The following is a 25,963-nucleotide window of genomic DNA, read 5'->3' on the forward strand; positions in this document are numbered from 1 at the left end:
TATTGTGTTTATTATTCCTCTTCTGTAGCTCCCTTGTTTGTTGTCGTCCAATTTTGAGACACAGCACTGCTTTCTTGTATTATTCATGACCCATATAACAAGACTCAGAGATAAGATCCTTTACCATTTATTGGGGGGCTGAACAGAGTCCCTAAGATTTCATGATCCAATACAAATAGGAGATTATGAATGTGTGTGTGTTTGCCATGATACATTTAATTACAGAGATTTGGGGCAAAAAGCTTTTGAGTCAGAGTAGAATATAATATGAACCAAGTAGTAGAAATATTAATGGTACTTGTTCAGTAAACCAGAAATCTTCCTTGTATTACAAGTATGTTCAGTCAATTTTTTTTTTTTTTTTTCTCTCTGACCTAAATTTCTTGTGGGATTGTTAAAAACTTAGTAATGGAAACTGTCTCTGGGCTCCTAAAATACATTTTGGGAGTCTTAAGAAATTGCTGGGGTAAAATGAAAGGAGAAACTGCTCTCCTATGCTTAGAAATCTCCTGGCTGGAGATGTGTAATATTGTTCTGGGATAAACTGATACTGTCTTCCATTGATCATTTTCCTTATGCCTTATTTATTCATTGAAGCCTTTGTGGGGTTTGACTTTCAGTCTAGATAAAGTTTGTTGATTTTCTTTGCCCACAGATTCTGAGGTGTTTTTACTGAAGATGAGGTTTGTTTAAATCATCTAGTCTTTGAATATTAGGAAAGCAAAAAGTGCTACTGTCAAAGTGTATTTTGAGTGAAGATAATTCAAAAGCTGAAACTTTACATTTCTGATAAGTATTTTCTTAAATTTGTTGTATTTTCTTTGCTCATCGCATGTGCATTGCATTCAATGTCTTCTTCCCTATTCCACAGAATTTCGTATCATCTTTATCCAGGTCTTTCCCATCTTTCATGTAAAGAAGCTCACCGGAGGCTGCCCAGCTTGACATCTCAGTTCTCCTAATTCCACTGCTTGGTTTGATCCCATCGCTCTGTTAGATTACTCATGCCTGCTTGCCAGGGGATCAAGGAGCCTTATGTGATAGAGGTCAGAATCCCACTAAACTAGACTACCTCTTCTATTTTTTTTTAACTTTCTTTTCTTGAGCTAGTGCCCAACTGGTGCAATTTCAGTTATAGTCTAAGCAGAGAAAAAAGAGGGAGAGTCACTGGGCAGCTGCTTAACTGTGACTGTGCTGTATGACATGGAGTCATGCTTAACACAGACCATAGCTGTCTCTTGCTCTTCTCTCTCTCTGGACTCTTGGGGATGAATTTCTTTCAAACATTTCATGTATCCTGTTTTCAGTTGGTCTTTACTCAGCCTGTTTTCATTTAGCTGCTGGCCTCTCCCTCTTGACAGTTGTGCCCTCTTTTCTTGCTTGTGTTATAGGTCTTCACTCTTAACAGGCCTTTGTACTTCTCTGCTTTTGAACTTCTGACTTCTCTGTTTTCAAGACAGAGATTCTGGTTTTGTTTCCTGTCTGATCACAGTGCTACTACTTACCCATTTCTTATTTTCTGTGACTGCTAATGTTTTAGATTTCATCTTTTTTAACTATTAGTAAATGGCACTGGGGTCATAGCAACATAATACAGGATCCTACATTATTATATCTACACTGTACAATACTATATCTATATTGGTCATAACTATGTTATTTTTGAAGTGATAGTCTGTAAGTACATTAACACTGCAAGTGTGCAGTGCTGTTGTTCCTGAGACTGACCAGTTTTTGCCTTCACATGAAAGTAGTGGTTTTTTTTCATGCTCTGCTATCCCTCATGTTCTTGTGCGGGAGGAGTATATCTATCACAATTCCACATCCTCTCAAACGCCTGCAGGATAAAACATTTTGCTGAAAAAGTCTCATGTAGAGAAATCATGAAGATTTTGGTCCTACTGTTATTTGCTGCTGTTTTATCATCAATCTTCAGCGCATGTAAATGCTTGCTGGGGAAAAAAAAACCAAATACAAAACCTGGAGAAAATTCTGTTAATAGCTTTGGTTGTCAGTCTTCTCTTGTGTCAGTCATCTGTTCAAGCATTCTTAGTTCATTTTTGGTGAAGATAAGTCCAAGTGCTTTGCTTTGGAGTAGATGTATTTCTATCCCAGAACAGCACTTTCTGCTTCTCAGGTGCACCGAGTTCTGTGGTCCTCAGCAGCATCACATCACGATCATTTGCCCTGTTAGAGAGGACACCACTCAGTACTGAGCATATCCAGCAATCAGGCTCCACTGGACACGACATAAAAGAACCTATGGATACCCCAGTTTCACCCCTGTGTCTCCTTGTTAATCCCCACAGAAGTGTGTCCATTGCATCCACTGCAACTGCTTAATGTCTTAGTGTCTGTAATTTTCTCAACTTCTGGATGAGGAACTCCTGCAGAAGAAAAGCACAAAGGCAGATGGAGACTGATTTCTGTCTTCCACTTAAGGAGAAAGCTGAGCTCACCCATAACCTTTTGGATATTTCTTCATAGTCCATTAATTGTTAGGGCAATGCTTCCACTTAACAAAGCTTTTATGGTTCAAGGCAACATCTTGTGGTTTATTATACCCTCTTCTCATCTCACTATGAAACGAGTCAGTGGAATATATCAGCTTTCCACTGGGGTGACTGGTTTCTTGTTTGGTTATCTGCTCAGCTGGATGTATCTAAGAAATCTTAACTGTTAACATAAAGACCCAGATTTTTCAGTTGCCTTTGATAAGTGATCATTTCTCTTGGGCTGATGTGATTGGATAATTTCTGGACCTTTGAATGTTCATTGAGCATCAGCTCATTGGTCATCAGTGCTTTCCAAACCTCCGGTTCACTGAAACCAAGGATACCATGCTGGTGTTTCAGAGAGCTCCAACTAATTTCAGAATCTCTCTCGGACTGTTCTAAAAAGAGCAGGTCTTAGATCTGTCAATTGGCTTGTAATTTCTATTTGTTTTTGCTTCTCTAAGAGCAGTTAAAATTTACTGAGTTTTGGAAGTTCCATTCAACAACATCCAACATCAGAAGAAATTGCTGGACATTGAGTTGGACAATGCTTTTCAATTGGAAGAGATTTATAAATTTGTTTGAAATCACTTCATCTTCTCTTAAAACAGAGCCATGTCATTTTCAACAAAGGGCACGGAGGACGTGCACTCAGTGGTGCTATAAGGAGAGTAGAAGAATTAATAGAATTGTGCAGTGGAACAGATATATTTACCCCTCTAAATGCCCTGAAACATTTAATGGCCTAAATGATCAGGAATATTGCTGTGCCTGTTGTAGCTGAGTGTAGGGTTCCATTGCTTACAGCTTCCTGGATAGCCCTGTGTATTCTCTTGCCACTAAATAAACACTAAATAAACTATTGTTTATTTAGTGGCAAGAGAATTACAATTATTGTTGTATGGGTTGAAAATAAACTATTTAGGTGACTGTGATGGTACAACTTGCAGACAGTCTGTCACCTTCTGTCTCACTCTTCAGTGTCTTGGATTAATTTCATAGATAAAAGAACCCTTGTCCTTTAAATCTTTCAGTTGTTTGAGTTAAAGATGAAGTGTCAGATGTGGCTTTTAATTTCCTGCCTATTTTCTTAAGCCAGGTCTTTTGGCATTATTTAATCTGGGTCATTTGGTGTTATTTAATCAGTGTGATATTTTAATGCAGCTGTTTACATTTGAGTCTTGCTCTGGTATGTTTGGAAACACATAACATGTCTGCAGTATAGAAAGAAAATTGCTAATAACTAAGAAGTACAAGGAACAAAATACTTATTTTTCTTATTTTTTAAAAAACCAGAAACCTGGTTATCTTAACATAGCCTAGAATGGACTTTGTAAAAAGATGACATAGTCTGTGTTTGGAAGATGCTATTTAGATATTGGCTCATGCAGATGAGAAATAGTTTAAGATGTGAGGGACAGTATTAATTTAAGGAACTTCTTAATATTTTGAGATTTTAAAAACATAAATGCAAGAAATTATCCACAGTCATTTGTTAATAGTAAAAAAGAAAAAAAATATCTGTACCAAACCAAACTATTAGGGTAAAGCCTATACAGAATTTAAATAGCTGCTTTGAAAGCTGGCAGTGAGGTATGCTGCTTGATGTCATTCGTGGCCTCTTTTTAGGGAAGTTAGATTTCCCTGTGGTCATATTGGATTGACTCAGGAAAACATAAAGGGGTCTAAACATCTCAGAGGGAGGTCTTCTGCTGCCTGATACAGAGGCTGCTCATGCAGTACTGCAGGTTATGTTCTTTTCAAAGAGAGTCAGAACAAAACCACCCCTCCATGACCAAAACCAAACTCCAAGACACCTTAAGTGTATTGGCCTTTCAGTGCCTTCTTTGTTCTGGTGCTGCACCATCTGCCACATGCTACACTGGGATTTTTATGAAGTGTTTATTTCTGTAGTGTCTGAAAATTTGGGCTATAGTATAGGTGTTAAAAGCACATAAGGAGGAAGCACTGTGCCTAAAAATCTTAAACAAGGCGGAGGGAGGATACTTTGCCCTTTTTAAAAAAGTTGTTTTGTTTTTCCCATTCTGCTGTTTTCTGTAGCGACTCTTATTTTCTAGTTGCTTTTTGTTATTATTGGGAATTTAGCTGCTCACACATGCTTTGTTGCTTCTTGTGTAACTCTTTCTTAAGCTATCATGCCAGTTTCATGAGTTTTTCCGTTTTGCTTGAGCTTTCTTTTGTTTTTTGCACTTGTATACCTGCATTTCTTTCAGCTGTAAAACAAAATTAGTCTGTATTCTGCTTCAAACTGCTTGTCACAGGCCTTTGCAGGAACCAATTCCCAGCACATAGGCTCCTGCTGAAAATGCTGATCAGACTGCTGGTGATCTTGCTATGCCAGGGCCACTGGGTATCTCCATTGTGATCATGAAAGATAAGCCCAAAGGGAGAATGAAAACTGTACTGTCCTTACTCCTTCTGTTCTACTCTGTGCTTACTCGTCCCAGGGTACTGCAGCCTAGAACCTCTTTCACTTGGCTGCAAGAACAGTAACAGTATGATGTGCACAGACTGTGCAGTCGAAGGAGCCGTGTAAATGGAAATTCCATGCAAAAGGGCTTAGAAATCCTTAAAAAACCCCACTTCCTAAGATTTTGAATCAAAGTAGAGATTTATCAGGCATCCTACTTTACTTACAGTAAGAAAAATGTGGTATGAGTCAAGACTTCTGGCCCAAAGCTCAGAACAGCAGGTTTTCAACTCCATAAAGGTGCAAGTTTTGCCTTGTTGTTGATCCTTGACAGAAATCAAGTGTAAGCATCCCTCACTTTGAGATATCAAGTGATGATGTTGGCTCTGCTCCAGTAAAGGCAATATTCCAGGGAAAGATAGCACAGCTGAGCAAGTCAACTGTCTAAAAATGGCTGTGTTAGAAAGGAAGAAAGAGTGAGAATAGAGAATGTCTTCTCATATTAAAAAAAAAAAGTGTTAATAGTTCTTCTGATTTCCCCCTAAAAGTGGCCTCAACAGTTTGTACATTGGCTCCCAAGGTTATTGTCCTTCCACCTGAGGTGGTTTGTTTTTAAAAAAAGTGACTTAAAAAAAAAAGAGACAGAAAAATAAGGTGCTCAGGTTAAAAAAACAAAAACACAACAAAAAATAAAGCAAAAGATTCAGTCAGCATATCATCAAAATTTTACTCAATCTGAAACCCATTCCCTCCAAAGCTGATATCAGAGAAAATAGCAACAGTTTGTTTACAAATTGGTTAGCTAGAGAGATTTGAAATTCAGCTTAATTTAGTGATGACTTTGAAGTAACTGTTGTGTTAACTTAGAAGATTAGATGAAAGAATACAAATTTATCTGCGTCTGAACCAAAAATTCTCGCAGAAATTGTCTCTTGTTTTTCTGGAGTGTGACTTCCATGCAGCTGAAACATTGCCCTCTGTGGCTTCAGCGCAGTTTATGACTGTCTTTTCCCACTCCACATAGAAATGTAATTTCCATGGAAGGACAGTATTTCCTAGGATCACAATGGTGGTTTTAGTTTCTGTTTTTCTTCTCTAATACAGCTACATATTTCTAATGACTTGGCGCTACCTATTAGCTTGGGTGGTTTTGTTTACAAATTTATTTTCACATAATTTCAGCAAGCCCATGTTTCTTTAGTACATTTCTGGAATTAAGAATACAAATTCATTAAATCTCACTCAAATGAAAGACCTCTAAAGAAATTGTTTTCAGCTGTAGTTCTCTCTGTTTTGCTAAGACTAATGAATTTTAGTGCTCAAAAGGCCAAATCTATGTTCCTCACAAACAGGAAGCCCACAGGTGGGTGCCTTTGTCAGACAGGATAACAGAGTCTGGTGAAAAAGCTTTGATGTGTGCAGTGACCAGGTCAGATGTAGTATGTGATAGTAAAGCTTGACTGGAGAAGTGAGAGCTGTAATATGTGTGTATATATGTTGTTTTCCAGATACCTTGAAGCATCTCTGATTCATAAAAAGACCCCCTATATGAACTGCTCTTTCTCCCCCCTCCCCAGTTGTGTTAGGTTTCGGGGAGGTGGGGTGAAGTAGAATACATGAAAAGATTTTTGGGATTTGTTTTTTTGGGTTTTGGCATTTCTCTTTTGTAATTTTGAAAGGATTTTAAAAAGGTCTATTCTCTGAAACATTTTGTTTCTCCTTGCACATTCTAAAAATCATCAGCCTTTGAAAAAACTAAAATTCTAAGTTAAACTTAAGAGTTCTCCCATAAGATGATGGCAGAATCTGGAAATCTGTTGTTTTTATAAATTAGGATAACAGAAGTGTTGAACAATTAATTCTCTCGCAAATACAATCCAGGATTTGAAAATTAACCAAAACACTAAAAAAAACCCCAAACAAAACAAAACATGAGAGCATCACTTTAACACATTTGGTTCAGTCTTTTAATATCTATTCATACCTGTACCTTAGAAGGCACAGGTTTTTGGAACATTAATTTGAAAACAGTTGAAAACATTATTACTTTCTGGATTTGTTTCTCCTGCTGTATTTGTCTCTTTTATGCTGCCTTATGTTGGCTAGTACAGAAGTATATGCATTTGATGAGTTTAAGGTACCTTGCAAGCCACTCAAGTCAGCTTTTCAACCTGTGGGTGCAGAAAAATTAGAAAAGTCATGTCAAAGCATTAAAATCTTGAATGCTTATGTCAGGTAGCTCTGGATTCCATGACTACTTCCGTCTCATTTAACCCTAATACCAAGCTCACTCAATAGGACAGAAAAAGTAGTCCATGGGATGAGCCATCAGGTTATAAATAGTAAAAGTGTGTTACCTCTCCCTGCCTTTCCCATTGCTGTCTGAATGCTCCCCATTGTGCTCCTAGTTTATGTTTTAGTAGAGATTCCCACTCCTGTTACACTAAGGACGTCTGCCTTGTTTAGCATCAGCCAATGTTAATAGCAGTGGAGTTGGTGGATCTGCATAGTTCAGCATAATTTAGTACAAAGACAAGGCTCTGGTTCCTAAAGCAGGATCGTTGTGATGCTCATGAGGGGCTGCTCGCTTTTTCAATGGTTTGTTTATTTGGGTATGGCACAGATTTGAGTAGAGCAGGAGAGCTTTTTTCTTAAAATGTACTTTTCAGAAATGGCTGTGCAATTGTTACATTGAAATCTCAGAAAAAGCTTCTTCTAGTAGATCAAACCTTGGGCCAGAATTTAATAAATTTTGCTATTTGGGATCGTGACCAGTTTGGTAACGGTGAGCAAATCATTTTATCACTGTGTGCTTGATGCTTACTTAATTAAACCTGTTCACATGCACTGAAGCTGGGTATTTTTACACATCAGAGCCAAGAGTAAGAGTGTTTCACTAGAATGCTAGATGGCTTAGTCTGATGTGACATTTATCTTCACTCATCAGAAGTGCAATCAGTGGGGAGTTACCCAAATCTTTGTTCATGAAGATAAATGTCAAATATTATCTATCTACATTCTTATATGGTGTCTATCACCATGGTATCTGAATGCCTTCCAAAGCAGTGATGTACACAAATTAGACCTAAACCAGTCAGCAACTTATGATCATCATAAAGATGTCGCTGACAATTTTCTGGCAGTGCCTGTTAGCATCGAATCTCTCCTGTTTCCTTTCATTCTGTAAGAGACAGTGAGAGATAAGCTTGTTTAATTATTGGGGGGGGTGGGCAGGGGGAGGAGGGGGAATAATGAAAGATAGATTAGACAGTATGATGGAATACTGAATTCATGATAAATTCTTTCTTCCACCTTCCTTTGAGTTTTCCTTTCTGCCCAGGAGGCTAAAGACATGTTCTCTCTTCTAAAGTCAGTCTTGGAATAAGCAGTGCCAACAAGGCCAGGTGTAATTTAAAAATATTTATGCGTTGTCAGTTCTGGAATTAATCTTTCTTAATTGAATTGACATGAACTCATGTCTGCAGGTAATGTAAACTGTCAAGCACTCTGCCAGTGACAGCATGTTGGTCAGGGTGGTGAAGTTAATGAGAGATCTAAATTATGATGGAATATCTCAGTGTTGGCTTTGGAGCCCGATGTTTATAAATGCATTAGTAACATCACATTAGCTACAGGCTACAGATTCTGGAGTTCAGAAGGGCTAATTACTTGTTTGCAGTTTCTGAAAGAACCAGGGATGTGCTATTTGTACCTCTGAAACATTGTAGTAGTATATTTGCTGCAGTGAAATTTCTTTCCCTTGAAATATATATAATAGAATTTTAAAGCATAATATATTTCATTTGACAAACAATGCTCTTAGTTTCTGGAAATACTGTTTTAAAACACACATATCAAACTAATTATTGATGCTGTCTAGGAGGGTCTTACCCATATCACTGGAAGTGAGATCAAGCCTGCAGTTACCTGTTAGCAAAGCATTTAACACAGTCTAACAGTGATGCTTTCCTTTCATAACAAAATGCAATGACTGTTAGCTTTCTAAAATCCAGAGAGTGCAGGGTGGATCCTGTGGAACAGAAATCATGGATAATGTTTGTGTAGAAAGAACAAAATTAGATGAGCCTCTGAGGCAGATGAGCCTTTGCTTGCCATAGGCAGCTGTTGAGAATTTCCCAGGGTGCTTAGTGAGGCATCACGAGCTGTGCCTGACATGCTCGGGGTGAGGCTGCAAACTAATTTTACTGAAGAGAGGTAGGAGGTGATGAATCCAGTCTGAATGTTCCATCTTCAGAGATGAACACTTGCTTATGTGCCATAAGTACTTGAAAGTATAAAACTGCTTTTGGCACTATTTAGAGTTCAGACCCTTTTTAGTGTATGCAGGCATGGCTCAAACAAGGATGCTGATTACATTTTAAACAGCAAGGCTTTTATCTTGAGGTAGCTGAGTGATAAGAGAACATAGTAATGGACCAAAGAAAATGGGTTTGCAGATGGAAACCTGAGACAAAAAGCTAAAATACTTGAACTTCAGTTTGGTATTGGGACAGTCTCCCTGCGTGTTTGAGCTCAGGACAAAACCAAAAGGACCTGAGAGATCCTTCAGGCCTTTCACAGGCAGATATTGATAAAAAGTCCCTTTGCAAACTCAGCAGGTGCTATGAGAGCAGAGAACTAATGAACATGGTTTAGATCTTCTGTTTCAAGAGGTAAGAAAATCCATTGTAAAAGAAGGTCTCCTAAAATTTCACCAGCTTTTGGTTGTGTTGGACAAAATTATTTTCTGAAAAATTTGACTAAAGTTCACAATTCAGGTGTTTATGACCTTTGAGAGATATTACACAGGAATGTGGATTTAGCTTATGCTGTCCTTTATTATGAAGGTGACCCTTTCAGTCTTCATGTCAGAGGACAGAGAAGTGAAGGAAGAATTCCTGCAGGTAAGTGAACTGAAGCACACAGTTTGGAGTAACCTTGCTTGTTATAGATGTCGGGTAGCACAGTAAAGGTGACATCTACTAATAGCTTTGAAACATATTTAAGAAATTCCTTACCTGCTATAGCACTGCTTTCTGTAGATGGTTTACACAATGAAAGCACAGGATTGTTTGACACATTTGGAGGAAATGCTGATTAAATTTAGCCACACAGCTCTTTGTTCTCAGCAGGTCCATCACGCTATCACTGTTATTCTCTGCATTTAATAGAAGAGAATTGTTGTTCAAAGGCTGTGTAGGGACGTGGAGGCTCTGTAGATTAACAGTGCTGCCTGGGAGCTGAGGCTGCTGAGACAAGTCCAGTCATGAGGGGACCTCAGGTCATTCTTCCACTCTGGTGTTTTAACAGCATGGTGTGGGATCTGGTAACTCCTCTTACCCTGGCTGTGCCTGCCCTTAACATCTTTAGGGGTAATGATGTCCTTCTTAGACCTTTGCTGGCCTAGCTTTATGTGTAGTTAGAAATATTGTTCTGTGAAATAAATGGGGAAAAAAGGGAGGAAATTAATAACACTTTTTAAAAATGCTGATTTAATTTTATTTTCTCTGGTGACTTAAGGGCACCATTGTTTATGAATGTTCTTCTTACAAATGCTTGTTAGACAAATTCTCCCTTTCCCTCAAGTCCTCTCTAAACCACACATCCTTCTTTCAGATGCTTAGTGATTCTGTCCTATGCCAAATAATTGCTTTTAATGGGGTAATTCTGAGTTATGAGGTAAGACAAATGAGTTTAGAATTGAGTTTTGTTTGAAATCCACCATTTTGCTTTAAAATCAGTTAAAAATTGTCATATTTGTCAGATATATATCTTGCAGAGACATGTAGTTACCTAAAGGAACTAAGAAACACAAATGGGATAAAATTAAATAACTTCATTACACATAAAAAGAAAACAGAAGTTCATTGATCTTGACATTTCAGTTGAGGTGTTCATTTACAGATACAAATGCAGTTTCTGTTAAAGCCTGGCGTGTATGTCTGAGGGCTTATCGCAGCTCCAGTGTTGCCCTGAGCTTGTTTAGATGTCACTGCTGTTACCACAAGAGATTCTGGTAGCTTTCTCCTCTTTTTCACTGGAACTGCTGTTCATGGAAAAACCAAAAAGTATGTGTTTTTACAGATGGGCAATGGATTTTTTTTTTCTTTACCCCTTTATAATTGCTTTCACAGCAAATTTTCACAAGATTTTTTTTTAAAAAAAATTGCATTCAGATAAAAAAAAAAAAATAAAATCAGAGGTGAAATTTGGTATTTCCAGTTTCCAAACTGGAAATGCAGCTTTTGAGCCAGTAGTGGCATGCTGCAGTTGATATAATAGAGTGGAATTTTCACGGAGCAGGTGGCCACACGCTGAACATTTGCCGTGGGAAGGTGTTTCAGTGGTGCATCAGCATCTGTACTGCCTGGCCTTTGCAAAGGTAAGACTGATTTGGAGGCTGGCTGAATTGAAGGCATTTCCCCCATGCTCCAAAAGGGATTAACAGTCACTAACCTGGTGCTGACAGCAGGACTCTCCCATGATGTGCCAGGCTGGCCTGGCTTTTGCTGTGAAGAAAGATTTGGGGTTTCAATCCATTCTCTCCCCTCCTTGTTTCCCTGAGCACAGTAGTTTGTTTTCAGGGTCTTTTGCTAGTTGGGAGCAACACAGCTAAGGTTCTCTTTCATTGCTTTCGGGGATTTACATTCCCTTTTCCTTTAATTTTCTCCTCCCTGTTAATTGCATAAGAGAAGCTAAGAATGTTAACTGAACAGATAATTCTGGGTTCATGTATATGAGCACGAAGAATACAGATTTGCATGAAAATAGGTATCCTCAGGTTAGACCTTTGCATTTGGAAATAAGCTCTTTTCAGGACTATTTTCTCTCCATTGTTATGTGTTTTATTTAATGTGAATGGTGGATGTTTGGGGAGGGACAGACGTTTGTTTGACTATTCAGATGCATTGGCAGGGTTTAAGTTGGCACAGCATGGATCAGGGCAAGATGAGTGGAGACATCTTATTTCTATTTAAAAACACACTCACATATACTTGTGGAACTGAAGTAAAAGTAAATCCTTTCTCTGAACTGATTGCTTTTAGCGCTCTTACCTGTCCACTTTGTGTGTGTGTGTGTGTGTGTGTGTTTAAGCTCACAGCACAGTGGGACCATCCTATTTTGTTTCAGGATATTTCAAGGCAAGAAGTAACAAAAACTTGGAATAAATCCTCTGTAACAAAGTCCCTGTATGGCAACACCAGAAGAAGGTCTTGCCAGAAGAAGGTCTTGCCAGGTGTTCTAGTTCCTGTCTTTCTTGCATAAATAATTGTCTCTTGGGTTTGTTTTTTTTCTTTTTTAAACTTTCTTAATATTCTAACAGTAGCAGTTATTCATAGATAGTGCATGCAGGTTTTTGCATGAAGGCAAGTGGATTATGAGGAATAATGTGTAGATTTGGAGCTACGTCTGTTCTGACTTGGGCAGGATTAGTTTAATTGACTGCCTCCTATTCCAAAACAGGAACTCTCCAGCTTTGAAAGCAGCCCACTACAATGGGTCTCCTCTGCCAGGCCGGGGAGTGTCAGGGCTCATGGCTGGTCCCAGAGGTGCCGAGGCTGCGAGTTGCCTTTGGAGGCTGCTGTGTGACTGCCCAGGAGGTGTTCTGGCTGGAGTGAAGGTGCTAATTAACTGTGCTATCGGTTCTCAGCCGGGGACTTATCTCAATTAAAACAAAGGCTTCATGTTTCTGGGAGGAAAAGCAGAGCAGAATCATATAAAAAATACTTCTGCAAGGTTTCTCCTCTTGAAAACATGGAAAGGAGTGTTAAGAAATCTGTAGTTTGCACTAGAAGCCTGGTGCTCTTCTCCAAGATAGATGATGTCTAATGTTTTGCTGCTACTGGAGCCTTCATTGTTTTAGGACATGCTAATGTGTTTTTTACATTTTGAGTAAGTGTTGGCCTTCTTATGCTTTCTTTATCTCAACTGATAAGTTGTTCTCTTTGCAGATTCCATCCTCATTTTTGGTACATATGTGAGCTGGTGGCTAAGTCCTTTTTTGTTACCTTAATTTTATATTTTATTTAGTTTTATTTTCTTTATTATATTTGTCCTCCTGTGAGTAAATAAATTCTTCTGAGGTGCTGCTGATGTATTCTAGTCTCTGTGAGTTTGCCTGATGTCCTGAAATGGAGTCTTGTGGCAAAGGAACTTGCTGATGACTCAGTTTGAGAATATTTTGTTTGATGACTACATCAGCTTAAGATATTCTTCTCAAGGCTATAACCCATGATTTCTTTCAACACACCATAGTACTATGGCTGGAAGCAAATAAGAGGATTGTCTCAGAAAGGGTGTAGGAAGGTTGGTAGGGTTTCTTTTTGTTTTGGTTTTGTTAGTCAAGAGCATGGTAGTGAATGGGAATAAATACCTGAAGTTAGTCATGTCACTGGTATCAATGCATTGTGAAGCCATGGCCTCACTGGAATGGTGGCTCTGAGACTGGTCCATGACCAGCTCTCCATAGTTTTTGATCTAATAACCTGAAGATTAAGCATTATGCAGTTAAAGCTAGAAAACTTGTGAATTCAACAGGGAAGGACATCTTTCACAGCTGTGAGTGCATAATCCTCCTCTCAGAAGCACAGTGCTGTCTTAGAGTGGAATACTGCTCTGGGGATTCCAGCGATGATGGGGTGCAGTATCAGAGCTAGTTTATTTCATAATGTTGCCCTAATATGTAAATGCAGGGAGGCATTGCAGACTTTCTCTGTCCTTATTAAACTAAATAATATGCTCTGCTAGTATGTTCACCTAAAATCTGTAGTCTCCTTTAATCTTTTGTAAATTTTTTTGGCTTTTAGTTTGAAGGTTTTGAGAGGGGAGAAGAAGTCTTCATGTGTGCATGCGCATGTTTTTAATATAGTCCCTGAATAAATGCATCTGATTTATGTTCTCTACCTCTCTGTAGGCTACTTCAGACACTGGTTATTTTCTTGTTGCTCTGCCACTTTCCAGCCTAGTGCTGATGTCTCAAGCTTTTATTATACAGGAAGTCTTATCCTACTTGCTTGCTCTTGACTCTTTTCATGATCCACATTTGAATCTTTATTCATTTATAAAGTGCCTTTTTTTGAGACCTGTAGCAAAATAAAATACAGGGTTTGAACTTAAGAGGATTATGATTGATAGAACACTGTTAACATAGCCTGAGTTTATTAATTGTTTCCTGTTTGATGATGCATCCAACTCCATTAATTTTCCTAACTGCTGTTTTTAAAGAGCAGTGACAGGACCCAACAGACACACAGCTGTGTGAAGAGGCACTACTGGGAGTTCAGGTGCTTAGGTGCAAATATATAACTGTTCCATTACTGCCTAACAGCACTTCAGGTTTATATAAACTCTCCAGTCTCTCCTGGTTCTGCATCTTTTCCTTTCTGGAAGCATGTGTATGTTTTTACAGCTAACCAGCTTGGCACTGAACCTGCATCATGACCAAAAGCTTCAGTATCTCCAAAGGCCTGTGCTGACAGGTTCACTCATATAGGTGTCTGTGGAGCTGACTGTGCACAGTTTCTCCTAGAAGGTGGTGCCGTCTGTTTCTTCTTTTGTTTTACTATATCTGCTTAGCAGTGACAAGAATTACACAGGAGACTGGAAGTGAAGGTTCAGTTTGCTTCTCTGCCTGGAAGGTTTAAACCTACATGTGGTGCCTGGCTGAGCATGCCAGGCCGTTCCTGACGCACTGTGCCCACTTTGCAGCACTGCTGCTGCAGTAGCACCGCTGTTGCAGAAAGGAATGGAGAGGCAGTGGTTTGGTCTGCAGAGCCCAGGTGGGTGCTGGCACCCTGCAGCAGCCCGGTGCCGTGTTGAGACATGCGGGAGGCTCCTTGTCGCTCACTGACTGCTTCTGGGCAGCTCCCCTAGCTGCAGTGAGCAGCACTCCCTTCTGTGCTGGCACTCCAGGATCCCTGTGAGGTGGCTGGTAGTCCCACTGCTGTTCGGGGTGTTTGTGTACCTCCTGCTGTGTTCTGCAAGTCTGGACACCTTGTAGGACTGGGAAAGGAACAGAACTGTCTTGGGTCTTTTGTCAGCGCCTACAATGCATTCAGAGTTTTTTGCAGGCTTCAGGAAAGTGTTTTTTCCCTACAGTGTTCCTCATCTTGCACTTGTCAGTGAATGCAATTTAGCCATAGTAAAGGTTACAAGGGAAATAAATTTTTCAAAGGGTAATTTTGTGGTCAGAATATGGTCAGGCTCAACAGATAAGATGTGTATTTTTTTTTTTTTTAATATGAATTTTTAAAGCAGTTGATAGTTTTCCATTAAAGAATTGTCTTTCAGATCCCTGTCTGTATACATGACATGGCAGCTCTGAGTAATGGCAAGTACTGTGTAAAAAGCTTCACGGTATTTAATAGCTGAGCTAGCATTGAGACAAGATGCAGCACTGAATGCTGCCATTTCACACTTTAGTACTGCTTTCAAGTTGCTAAATAGATACTTAACCGTGTAGGGGCAGGGAGTGGATACAGGAGCATAGAGGTCAGTATGTAATAGGTAGGTCCCAAAGGTGCTTACAGCTGTGTTTTTCAAACAGGCTTAGAAGCAATGGACTCGATGGGACTATTTTCCCTTGACTATTAAATGTATCTTGTTCATCGCCATTGTGAGATGTAGTTAGGGTAGGAATAAAACAGGAGTACCGGAAGGTCTTTGTGAACACACGAGACTTGGGATGTCATCTTGTGGTTGTTCAAAGAAATGCAAGAACAGCTTGTAAATATGCCTGAGTTTACTGCCTCTTTACAATGGGCTGGTATAGGTGCAAGTTTCTCCAAATATTTGATCCTGAATTACACGGCGGCTCTTTCTCTGTAAAGTACGTGACAGTAGTTGTTAACTTCCTTACAGCCCATGCCAGTAGTCAGGGTTTGGGGTGACTACAGTGGGAGGAAGTCATATGCTGCTTGGATGTCTGAGTGCATCCAAGAGTGCAGCCACTGGTGTTTGAACCTATGTGATGGCAGAGGCAGGAGGACTCTGACATACTGCTGCTAGTTACCCATTTTTTCTTATAAGCACCTTCAGTTTAGCTTTAGACTTTCCCTGGCTGTTCCAGCTGACTGGCAAAACAAGCTCATGGAGGAAGAATTCCTGAGGTTAAGTAATTTCCTGCAATAAGGAGGAGTGGTATCAGGCACATCTACATTCTGCCCTCTTTTCTGTGGCCGTTTGCCTCAGCTGCTGGCAACTGGAGTGGTTCAGAGCTGGACTGGCCAAAGTGAACATCCCAGTCATCGGTGCACAGTGGGAGCAGCACCAGGTTGCTCCTGACACAGGGTTAAACCTCTGGTAATTGTTCCAGCTAGACAAAAACCTGTTGCATGTTGGAGTCATGCACAGCAGCTGAACCAGGACTTACAGATTTGACTAGCATTGTATAGAAATATAAATTATTACCTTTTCTTTCTTGTGAAGATGTGCTGTTTTTTGTTTGTTACTAGGGCAGGCTGGCAGACAGAATGGCTTCTCAGACTTTCAGTTATGTTTTTAATAGCACTGCCTAATTGAAGTGAAACGATCAAGCCTATGCATGCTTGAACAAAAAGGCATCTGGAAGAGGGTGAACTCCACTCGGAAGGGCAGTACCTGCCACTCTTCAAATGTTCTGTGAACAGGCTTGCTTGGATCTCTGCTCTTTGCTCTTTGAAGTTAAACGCTTTCTAATTACAACCCTTAGAAGCAACACAATTTCTTGTCTTGCATGAAAATAAGTTTGCTGTGATTTTTACCGTTTGTCAGATTTATGGCATTGATTGAGACAGATTTTAATAGTGGATGATCAAACATTAGCTCATGCAAATTGCTGGTTATTTCTGGAGTGCTATTTCATCATTAGTGGAGGGACAATCCATCTGGATGGTGATTAGTTCCAGCTCTAAGCTCTCACTCAAGGCTCAAGATGCTTGAGAGTTTCTCGACAACAAAAAACTAAGGGTGGTGTTAAGTTTTTGACAGGGTTGACTGCTGCTTGCTCCACTCTAGCCACTGGAACTTCACATGATGGAAGTTATTTAATGTTAGACCTTTACCCTAACTCCTCCAACAGAATAAGGTTACTTATTTTGCCTGACAAGTACATGCTTTTTATTTTACAGTACTGTGTTATAAGAAAGTGTTAAGTATTTCACTGAATACAATGACAGAAGTTTTTAAAGGCTAATTAAATTTTGTAGTTATTTTTGACATCTTTAAAAGACATCTGAAGTCTTTATCTATTCAAAAATGTGACACCAAATGCTGATTTCAGGTTTTGCTGCAGATTTCCTTTATTTCAAGGACCAAAGGATGTCCAGAGGTGCTTCTGCATCAACCTTCCGTAAAAGTGAGATAGAATCACAGAACATAACCTTTTAAATGCAGGTCATATTTTACTCTGTCTTGGGGGAAGAGATTGAGGCAAAATGAGGTACTTCCCATGTGCAGATCAAACAAGGGTTGATTCACAGGGATCTCCTGTGTTTTGACTGATAATCATCTCTAAATACAAGGAGTATAGTGAAAATAGTCAATATATTTCTTTATTAATTTTCTAATTAATGAATAGATTAATGAGAACTTTGTGCAGAAGTATTTCCTTATTCTTCACTGTGCAAATAACAGTAAAATACCTTAAATTCCAGGTATGTGACATTACATCTTCTGATAGATCCTACACAAGTCCTAATACAGTGTAGTTTTGTAATAGTTGAAGAAAACTGGAAACTTGCATTTTACTTGTGGATATGTTTATTTAAAATTTTGTAATTATGCTAAAAAAACAATGTATAATTAATTACTATGTTTGTTAACTTGTCAGGATACATATATAGTGTTGTCAAGTCTACAGCATGGCAAATAAGAATTTTAAGCAGCATGATGATGAAAATTTGGAACTAGAAACAGTGTATGACCCTTTGGTTCCACTGCAATGTTTCTGTGGTAGACATAAGGAATGATTGTTTTCCTTTAATTTAAAATGCAGAGTTTCAAAGTGTGCCCAACGAAAAGGATTCTCAAAAGGAAGTATATGTTAAAAACCAGAGATAGCAATAGCAGGCAGCCTCTGAGTGAGGCTTTCTTTAAAAGCAAAGTCAGAACTTCAACGTAGATACCACTGAAGTAAAAAAAAATGGGGGTTGTGGGTTATTCCTTGTTTTTAAAAAACACCTTCCATGACCTCTTGAACCTTGGCTAACCTTATTGAGAGTCTTAATTATCTATTTTACTGTTCTAAATACAAGCAGATACAAAGGATGGAGAGCCTTGCTGATTTTGGTCCACAGCCTGGGGCAAAATTTCAGCACTATTTAAAAACATGAGGTAAAAAATCTTCCTTATATTGGTTTCACAATCTTCATAGACAAATAATTCTGTTGGGAGAGGAGGAAGGAAACAAGAGAGGTAAAATGATGTACACAAAATACTTCAGTGTAGTTTTGAAAAAGACATTTCAAATATTAAAATGGATCAAAATGTATTTAGGGTGTGGTAATTCAGTTAAAATACAGTGAAAAGAGGTAATTTTTTTTCAGACTAATGTTGACTCTAGGCCAATTATTAGTTAGTTTAATTGTGCAGGTTATTAACTCTTCTAAAGCAGTTCCTTGTTCCATCTTTAGTTAATAGGTTAGTTTTAACCTAAATTTTAATTGTTTCTCAATAAAAACCAGTTTAATTTTTTTATATCTATAAGGATATAATCCCTATCTCCTTCTAAAACAGAGATGATAAACTCTGAGTCAGGAGTGTATCCTGTTGATGACTCCTGGTTGATAAGCTCAACCCACAGCTGAGGAACAGTAAAATTCAGAAATTCTTACCGGCAGGGAATAGAGGAGCACTGCTACAAACAGGAAGAGGATCAGCAAGATGATAAGGCCTATGAAGAGCCATTTAAACCTGCGCCACACGATAAATTTCATGGTCTTGCAGGGATTTGTAAACCAAAGGAAGGAAGTATCTGGCCGGCTGTATTTTGAAAGAAGTAAGTATTATTTATACTCTAAAACCATGGAATATTTAAGCATGAGATTATATCACTTTAATACATGCTGGTCTGGAGGTTGAAGAAAACAGATAGGTTTGAAATGCAAGATAGCAGCAGTACTGAAACCACCTTGCATTTTATCCTAATGCTTACAGGAGGAAACAAGATTGGCTTTTATAAATGGAGTTTTGCAAAGGATAACTGATGACTAATACTTACATTATATATTACATTATACATTACTACATGCATCAGAGTAGCTAGATATTGGGTATTTCTAAAGGTAGTGGGATAAAAATATCTTACTTTGGTAGATCTAGTTTGGGGTTCATGTTGGGTTCATCTCTTCCTTTACCAGCTGGCCTTTCCTCAGCTTCTTTTTCATTGACAACTTCCAATGTCATTTCAACTTTACCCTTCAGAACAAAGTAGTGGCATGAGACAAGCATTTTATTGAAATTGCACTAATAGGACTTGTTTCGTTTTTATACAGAATAGCTGGGATCAGCACATGGGGTACATGTGTGTTTCTGATTTCCTCCTTGAAATATACCGATTTCTGTACTATGATGGTGTCACAACACAGTATCAGGAAAAGATGTAGAAAAACGAAATCACTGGACATAAAATTGTTCTGCTAAAACATCTTTAGTTCTAAGCTGTAACTTTTTTTTTCCAATTTAGCAAAACAAAGCCAGTTCTTTTCTTTCAAGAGTAACCCAAGTAACCCCCATTTGCATATTTTCCAAATGATCATGCATCTAATTTTTCATATTACTGTGGCTTGTGAATGCTTCTGAATCTTTTTTCCTCACTGCAAATTATAAATATACATTTATATTCTTTGTAGAACAAGTTAGAATGTTTTTGGTCTTCTGATTGCATACATAAACACAAAGCTACTCTGGATTCTCAGTAGAGAGATTATGTTTGCTGTGTACAAAACTCCTTTGGATTTAAACATTCTCCTTTCATCTTTAGTGCATTTGGGATGTCTCTGATGTTCTTCTGAGCAATAATATGATAAAGAATCACACAATCATTTAGGCTGGAAAAGACTTCTAAGATTACCAAATCCATCTTGTCAACTAGACCATGGCATTAAGTGCCACATCCAGTCCTCTCCTGAACACCTCCAGGGATGGTGACTCCACCACCTCCCTGTGCAGTCATTCCACTTCTTAACACCCCTTTCTGTGAAGAAATTTTTCTTGATGTCCAAGCCAAATCTCCCCTGGCACAGCTTGAGGCTATGCATTCATTCACAGGACTTCATCAGCTGCTTTGGAAAGATAGCATGACTCAACCTGGCACCACGGTCTTTCAAGTTAAACAAAGTAAGCAAGAAACTACATAAATGAAGTATTAAACTCTCATTATAAAACAAAAAAAATGTTGCTGCACCAGTTTCCTGGACTTGTGCATGGAATGTCCTATTTACCCCTCCTCTGTCTATCCACTGAAAGCTAACAGCTAAGTGGGAGACTTCCTTTGAAATTTGAAAAGTAATGTGAGCACGTTCAAAGTACTTTTAAAAGAAGTAAAAACCTTACCGCTAAAATGCGGGAGCCATCCTTTTCAACATAACACGGCCACCATCCTTTCATGGATTTCTGTTCAAAGAGAGAGGCGGTTCTGGGAGCCTTCTGAACACTGTCTGCCTTGTATTCTGGAATCATGTCTATATTACACTTCTCAGGAACTTTTGCTGGAATGATTGTTTTATGTAAATCAAGTTCCACAAAGCCTAGGAGGCAGATATAAAACAAACACTGCATAACACAACCAACCATACAGCACAGCAGCTCAACATCAACCCTTGCTATCTCTAAACACAGACATACAGGAACTACAGGAAAGGCAGTCAACAGACACATTATATTCTTGCTTGTTTAAAGATGTTGTGAGGTAGGGAAGTGGGACACATTGTGTTTAAGCCCCTCTTGCTGGTGTTGATAAATTGGATTCAGCAAGCTGGACTCCCCCTTCTTTAATGCAAGACTGTTGGATTTTTTTAATAAAAGGGTTTTTTTCCCCCCACACATTTGAATGGAAGATGCCCAAATACAGCAATGTAATAAGTAATTTCTGACAGTTAAATGCATAATTTAGCAAACTTTAATGATGGTTATAAATCAACTACTTGTTTTCAGATTTTGAGGCCTATATAGTTTGTATGTAAGCTAAAGGCTTTGGAGCAGTTCTTAATACAGGGCAGAGAATCTCATGCAGAGCAGTATCTCTAGAAAAGGTAGGGATTAAGAACCATGTGAAGTAGATGCTTAAGCCTAAATTATGTGCTACTTTCAATACTCTTATTTAGGACTGAAGTGGCCTTGTTTAAGTATTTTTACTTAAAGAAAGAAGCAAAGTAAATTTTCATGCATGCTAACATTTCCTATGCTTTGTGAGAGGGTTTACCTGAATAAAAAGTATAAAAAGTATTGGTTTACCTGCCAGCAGGCCTTTACTGAGTGAATACTTACTCATTCAGTAAGCCTGTACTGTGAAGGAAAGCTGGAGTATATTTCCACACTCATTGTCTCACTGTAAATGCAATCCTTATGTGATAATTTAAAATTGTTCACTTTGATATCCTGCTTTGAGACAATAGTAACTCTTTTCATTCAAAATCTTACCCAGATAGTCATCCAAGGAGAACTTGTCATTATCCCATATTTGAATGATCAGTTTGGGTGGGATTCTGAATTCTGTCTTGTCAAGACTCCAAAAGTGTTCCTAAAATTTTTAAAAACAAATACCAAGCACTTTTATAAATTATTTCCAGAAATTCAAATCTGGGGGTTAGTACTTGTAGTACTGGGATCTAGTACAAGCCACTTGTGAATTCTGGGGCTGGTGGAAGTATTAAAAGATTTAATCTTGCCCTGCTAAAAGCAGACTGCTGTTGTTGCCATTATGTTGTTCCAAAATGAATCTCTTCACAACAACAGTGTGAGACAGTATATGGAACTGAGCCATATTGTCTCTTTCAATATGTAGGTACAAATTACCAGGCTAGAATCTGTATTCTAAGCATTGAAATCTTTAGAAATACTTACCTTTTTGGAAACTAAACAGAGTTGCTCTGCTGGGAGATAGTCAAAAGGAAACACAAATCTCCAGTTAAAGTTCCCTTCGCCATCTAATGATCGGTAGTGAACATCAGTTTTCTGTTTATTTTCTTCATTACCAGGCATCCATCTGAAAATATGGAGAGATGTGTCTGGTATTTGCAGTGAGACAGCACTGGTGCCTGTTTGTACTGGAACTGTGTCATTAAAGGGTTGCAGACAAGCTGTAAGACTTGCTCACAGAGGGCTGTGGAGTTTTCACGCCCCATTGCAGTTTGGTTCCAATTTGGCACTGTAAATGGGAACATCTGAACTGAATTTCTGATCTAAGACCCGTGCTGTATCAGCGCAGGTCTTTTTTAGTAAGTTCTTTTTTAGTGAGAAATTAGATCTGCCTGGTAGTATATTTCTCTGATTTCTATTGGGTTTTTTTTGTATTAAGACTAGTGAATGTAAAAATTAAGAATTCAAGCTATGCAGCACCAAAGCTAACCCTCTGCCTTTTCAATTGCTGTCCATCTCAAGAGATTAAATTCTGGGATCTTTCACCACACATTAACTGGTTGTGCTTCATCTCATAACACTTCTGTACTTCTCTGAGGTTAGCATTTGACTTGGCTGAACCAAATAATATTTGAAACCCATGGTCAAGGTATTCCCAGGACATTCTGAATGTTATTAAAGTGTTACATGAGAGAATGCTCTTACCCCTTCACATAAATGTCACTCATTTCTTCTCCTGTGATGCTCTTTTCATCCAGAAGGACATCCTTGGTGTTCCAGATGATCACACGCAAGATATACCTAAGAGAGAAGTTTGGGGCAAGAGATTTGGAGTGCTTTGTCAAGGCTGCCAGAGGGTATGTAGTATGTGGGGATACTCACTTCTTGGCTTTTCGGGGAGTGATGTTGAACGGAGGGCCTGGCAGACCTAAGCTTTTGGGGAAAACATCCACCCACATCTGCAGCTTTCCCTGCAGCAGTGAAGAAGATAGATGAGGGATTGTTTGCTGTATATAGGTTTGTCACGGCCCCTTAATTTTTCAGATAAGTTTTCTTATTTCTACAGAAACTTTCTTTAAAAAGCTGTGTTTTGTTATGTTTCTAGACCAACCTGCTTTACATTTTAAGCCAAGCATTAATGATTTGTAGCCCTCTTCCCCTGGAGAGATACCACACCATTAACAACATGACATGCATTCCAGAATGCTCCATTTCTGCTTTCAAGAAACCATAACCAAGCCAGTTCACAGTACCTGGGAGATGTTGGGCTGGAAAGTGCTATGTAAGGTTCTTGTTTCCACATGTTCGGGTACCAAACCCTGCGTTCTGAGGATATGAAGGGCTAACCGCTCTTCACTCGGACCAAGATGCTGATGCAAGATTTTGTTAGCTTCTGAAATAAAAGACATGGGGAAAAAAGCAGGGGCTTATGAACTAGAATTTTCATTTGAACTTAAAGAAATAATTAAAACCAGATGTTTAAAATTGAGCGTAAAAGTGTGTTCAGCTTGGAAAAAAATCAAAGATATTTTTCTAGTACTCCAAAAATAAATGGAAAGCTTTATATTTTATCAATTTAAGACATACAAATAAATTTAATTAAAAATGAATTTAAAAGATACAAATAAAATATAAAAACATATGAAATAAGTGAATCAACTCACCAGCTTCCTCCAAAGTATAGTCTTGACCCCCATAGTTAATCTTTCTGCCATTCTCAGAGACGACAGGAGGAGCATAGCCTTTAAACCTGGCTACATTTTGCAGTAACTGGGTGGGTTTTAGTTGATCACGCCAGGTATTCACACCTGAACTTTTATGAAAGCAAAAGAAACATATCCTGAAATTATCCACCATTCAGGGCATTTACACATCATGTAAAATGTATTCATTAAACTGGATCAGAAAGAGCAGCACTGTAACTGCCTAGATTGAGGGCTCTGGAGTTTGACACAGTGACATAATTTTGTATCAGCTCAATTACCTTCCAAGACAGAGTGTTTTTTCTTTAGTTATCAAAATAATTTACACTCACAGATGCTTTCATATTTAATTGCAACGGTAGGTCAGAAAATTATGTTAAGCATGAGTACTCTGGACAGAAATAACATACATTACTGTATTAAGAAAATATTAAAATATTTGATGCCATGGTTTTGAGTAAAGGCTGTTCTGAAGTTTTACAGCTTCACTTGGAATTTAGATGATAGAACAAGCACAACAAATATCCTTGAAAAGCCGCAGCATTGTTTTTTAACCATAGAATTAAGGTTTTTTTTAGAGATTGAGTACTAGGTCTTACAGATAAAAATTTTCAACAGACAAAATTACTTACATCCAGTACTGCTGGGGGATGCCACAGTGAGATCCATAACGAGAAAGGAATCTGTTTTCCAGATCAATTATGGTTTCACCTACTTTTTCATCACGAGTCAATGTGTCATAATCATAGACTGAAATTTTCAGATCTTTTTCTTGAGGCAAGAAGCAGCTGAGTTCATACATTCTAAACATAAAATTTCCCCATTAAGCCTATTGCTCTATTGAGAAATGCTTCTTATTTTTAAACTTAAAAATACAAATTGAAAAAAGCACTTACTAATTTATTTTTGAGCAATAGCCTTTAGAAGGTATTAAAAGGATGCTTCCAGTGCTGGTAAATCTAGCAGCAGTTCTTATCTTTTATGCTCCAATTTCTATTTGTACTTATAAATAATTTCATTTTTACTCTTCTGGATATAACCTCCTTCCTTTCGGCACAATGTATTACATAGATATTTTCTGTGCATCAGCATGAATTGGCACTGAGGAAGGAAGTTACTCTGTGTCTGTAATCATGTATTTTTGCTGTCTATTCCTTTGCATAATCTGAACAATTGAAAAACTGTAGCACATCATTGTAAATAATGTTTTTCGAACCCTTTACAATCCTTCTACTCCTCCTCTCTGAACCTCCTAAGTTATCAAAATCCTCATACAACTCTAAACCAGACCCATAATTTCATAGCAATTATGCAGATGATGTAACTTTTCATTCCTAACTAGTATTATTTTCATGTATTTCTGTGGTGTCATTAACTTTTGATGGAAAGACCAGTGTACTGGGAATGCATGCTAAGCTGATTACTTCTGAGATCCATCTAGTTTTCAGAGTTAAAACTTTTTCCATATTCCATAAGCATATTTTGTTATTCTTATATGCCTAACACAGGCTGGTTTTCAGATATATACATTGTTTTACTTTGTGCAGTTTACCCACATGACAAAGAAAATCTATGGATTAGCCAAACATCTGTTTTTTCCAATGATTTCAAAGGAAAACACCTTATGCAATTTTACTCACAATTAACTGTCAGTATATAACTGAATAGAGCACTGGATATTTCAAGTAATGGTTTACCTTGAAAAATAGGAAAACATTCTAAAATACAGTAAATTGAAAATACAGAAAAATATGTTACCTGCCAAAGATTGGGTTGAGGGTATTAGGCACATAATGATCTCTGTCTTCAATTACTTTTTTGCTTAGAGATATTTTTATATAAGGATCACACTATTTAAAATAAGAAAGAAGAATATTGTTAAGAAATAGTTATCAAGACTAACTTTATTTGAAGTATAGGAGAGCAGTTAGGTGTCAGACAAAAGCAAACAGCCTCACCAGCCCGTTGTTGTCCTGGGGCTGGAGCTGCAGGGCTCGGATGATGTAGATCCTCACGATGCACTCCTGGGGCCCGCTGTCCGGCAGCTCTCGGAACTGCCGCGGAGGAGCTGGAATAGCCGGATCATCAGGCAGTGCATAGATCTTAAATGATCCCTAAATCACAGTATAAAGGCTTGGTCAAGATAAATGTAAAGAAATCACTCTGCTAAGTCTGGTTTTTCTTATTTATCCTGCACATACACACTCTGTTTTATGTAGGAATAGCAGAATTATAGCATAATCCACAGTGGTTTAGAATTGTTTTGTTTTATTTTGGTG

The 25,963-nt window shown here is 38.3% G+C and overlaps 1 protein-coding gene and 1 long non-coding RNA gene across 7 annotated transcripts in view; one reads left to right on the top strand and one right to left on the bottom strand.

Moving 5' to 3' along the window:
* LOC111931194 (uncharacterized) overlaps positions 1-25,963 on the top strand; it is a 56,867-nt gene that overhangs the window by 18,180 nt on the left and 12,724 nt on the right. The window contains exons 4-5 of the long non-coding RNA XR_015290125.1: positions 18,744-18,901; positions 22,740-22,838. This is a non-coding gene — a long non-coding RNA (uncharacterized LOC111931194). The remainder of the gene's footprint in view (positions 1-18,743; positions 18,902-22,739; positions 22,839-25,963) is intronic.
* MYOF (myoferlin) overlaps positions 17,647-25,963 on the bottom strand; it is a 63,058-nt gene continuing 54,741 nt past the window's right edge. For 5 of the 6 annotated variants that reach the window (XM_086900710.1, XM_086900709.1, XM_023929644.2 and 2 more), the window contains 13 exons: positions 25,643-25,798; positions 25,443-25,534; positions 24,317-24,487; positions 23,646-23,794; positions 23,235-23,374; positions 22,864-22,952; positions 22,687-22,782; positions 21,967-22,108; positions 21,544-21,643; positions 20,458-20,651; positions 19,211-19,320; positions 18,738-18,885; positions 17,647-18,287 (listed from right to left, as the gene is read on the bottom strand). In XM_086900710.1, coding sequence (XP_086756836.1) covers positions 18,252-18,287; positions 18,738-18,885; positions 19,211-19,320; positions 20,458-20,651; positions 21,544-21,643; positions 21,967-22,108; positions 22,687-22,782; positions 22,864-22,952; positions 23,235-23,374; positions 23,646-23,794; positions 24,317-24,487; positions 25,443-25,534; positions 25,643-25,798 — 1,623 coding nt within the window. In that variant the 3' untranslated portion in view covers positions 17,647-18,251. The remainder of the gene's footprint in view (positions 18,288-18,737; positions 18,886-19,210; positions 19,321-20,457; positions 20,652-21,543; positions 21,644-21,966; positions 22,109-22,686; positions 22,783-22,863; positions 22,953-23,234; positions 23,375-23,645; positions 23,795-24,316; positions 24,488-25,442; positions 25,535-25,642; positions 25,799-25,963) is intronic. The other variant, XR_015290124.1, reaches the window with a different exon arrangement.

The sequence above is a fragment of the Cyanistes caeruleus genome, chromosome 8 (assembly GCF_971803275.1).
Source record: "Cyanistes caeruleus chromosome 8, bCyaCae1.hap1.1, whole genome shotgun sequence".
NCBI lineage: Eukaryota > Metazoa > Chordata > Aves > Passeriformes > Paridae > Cyanistes > Cyanistes caeruleus.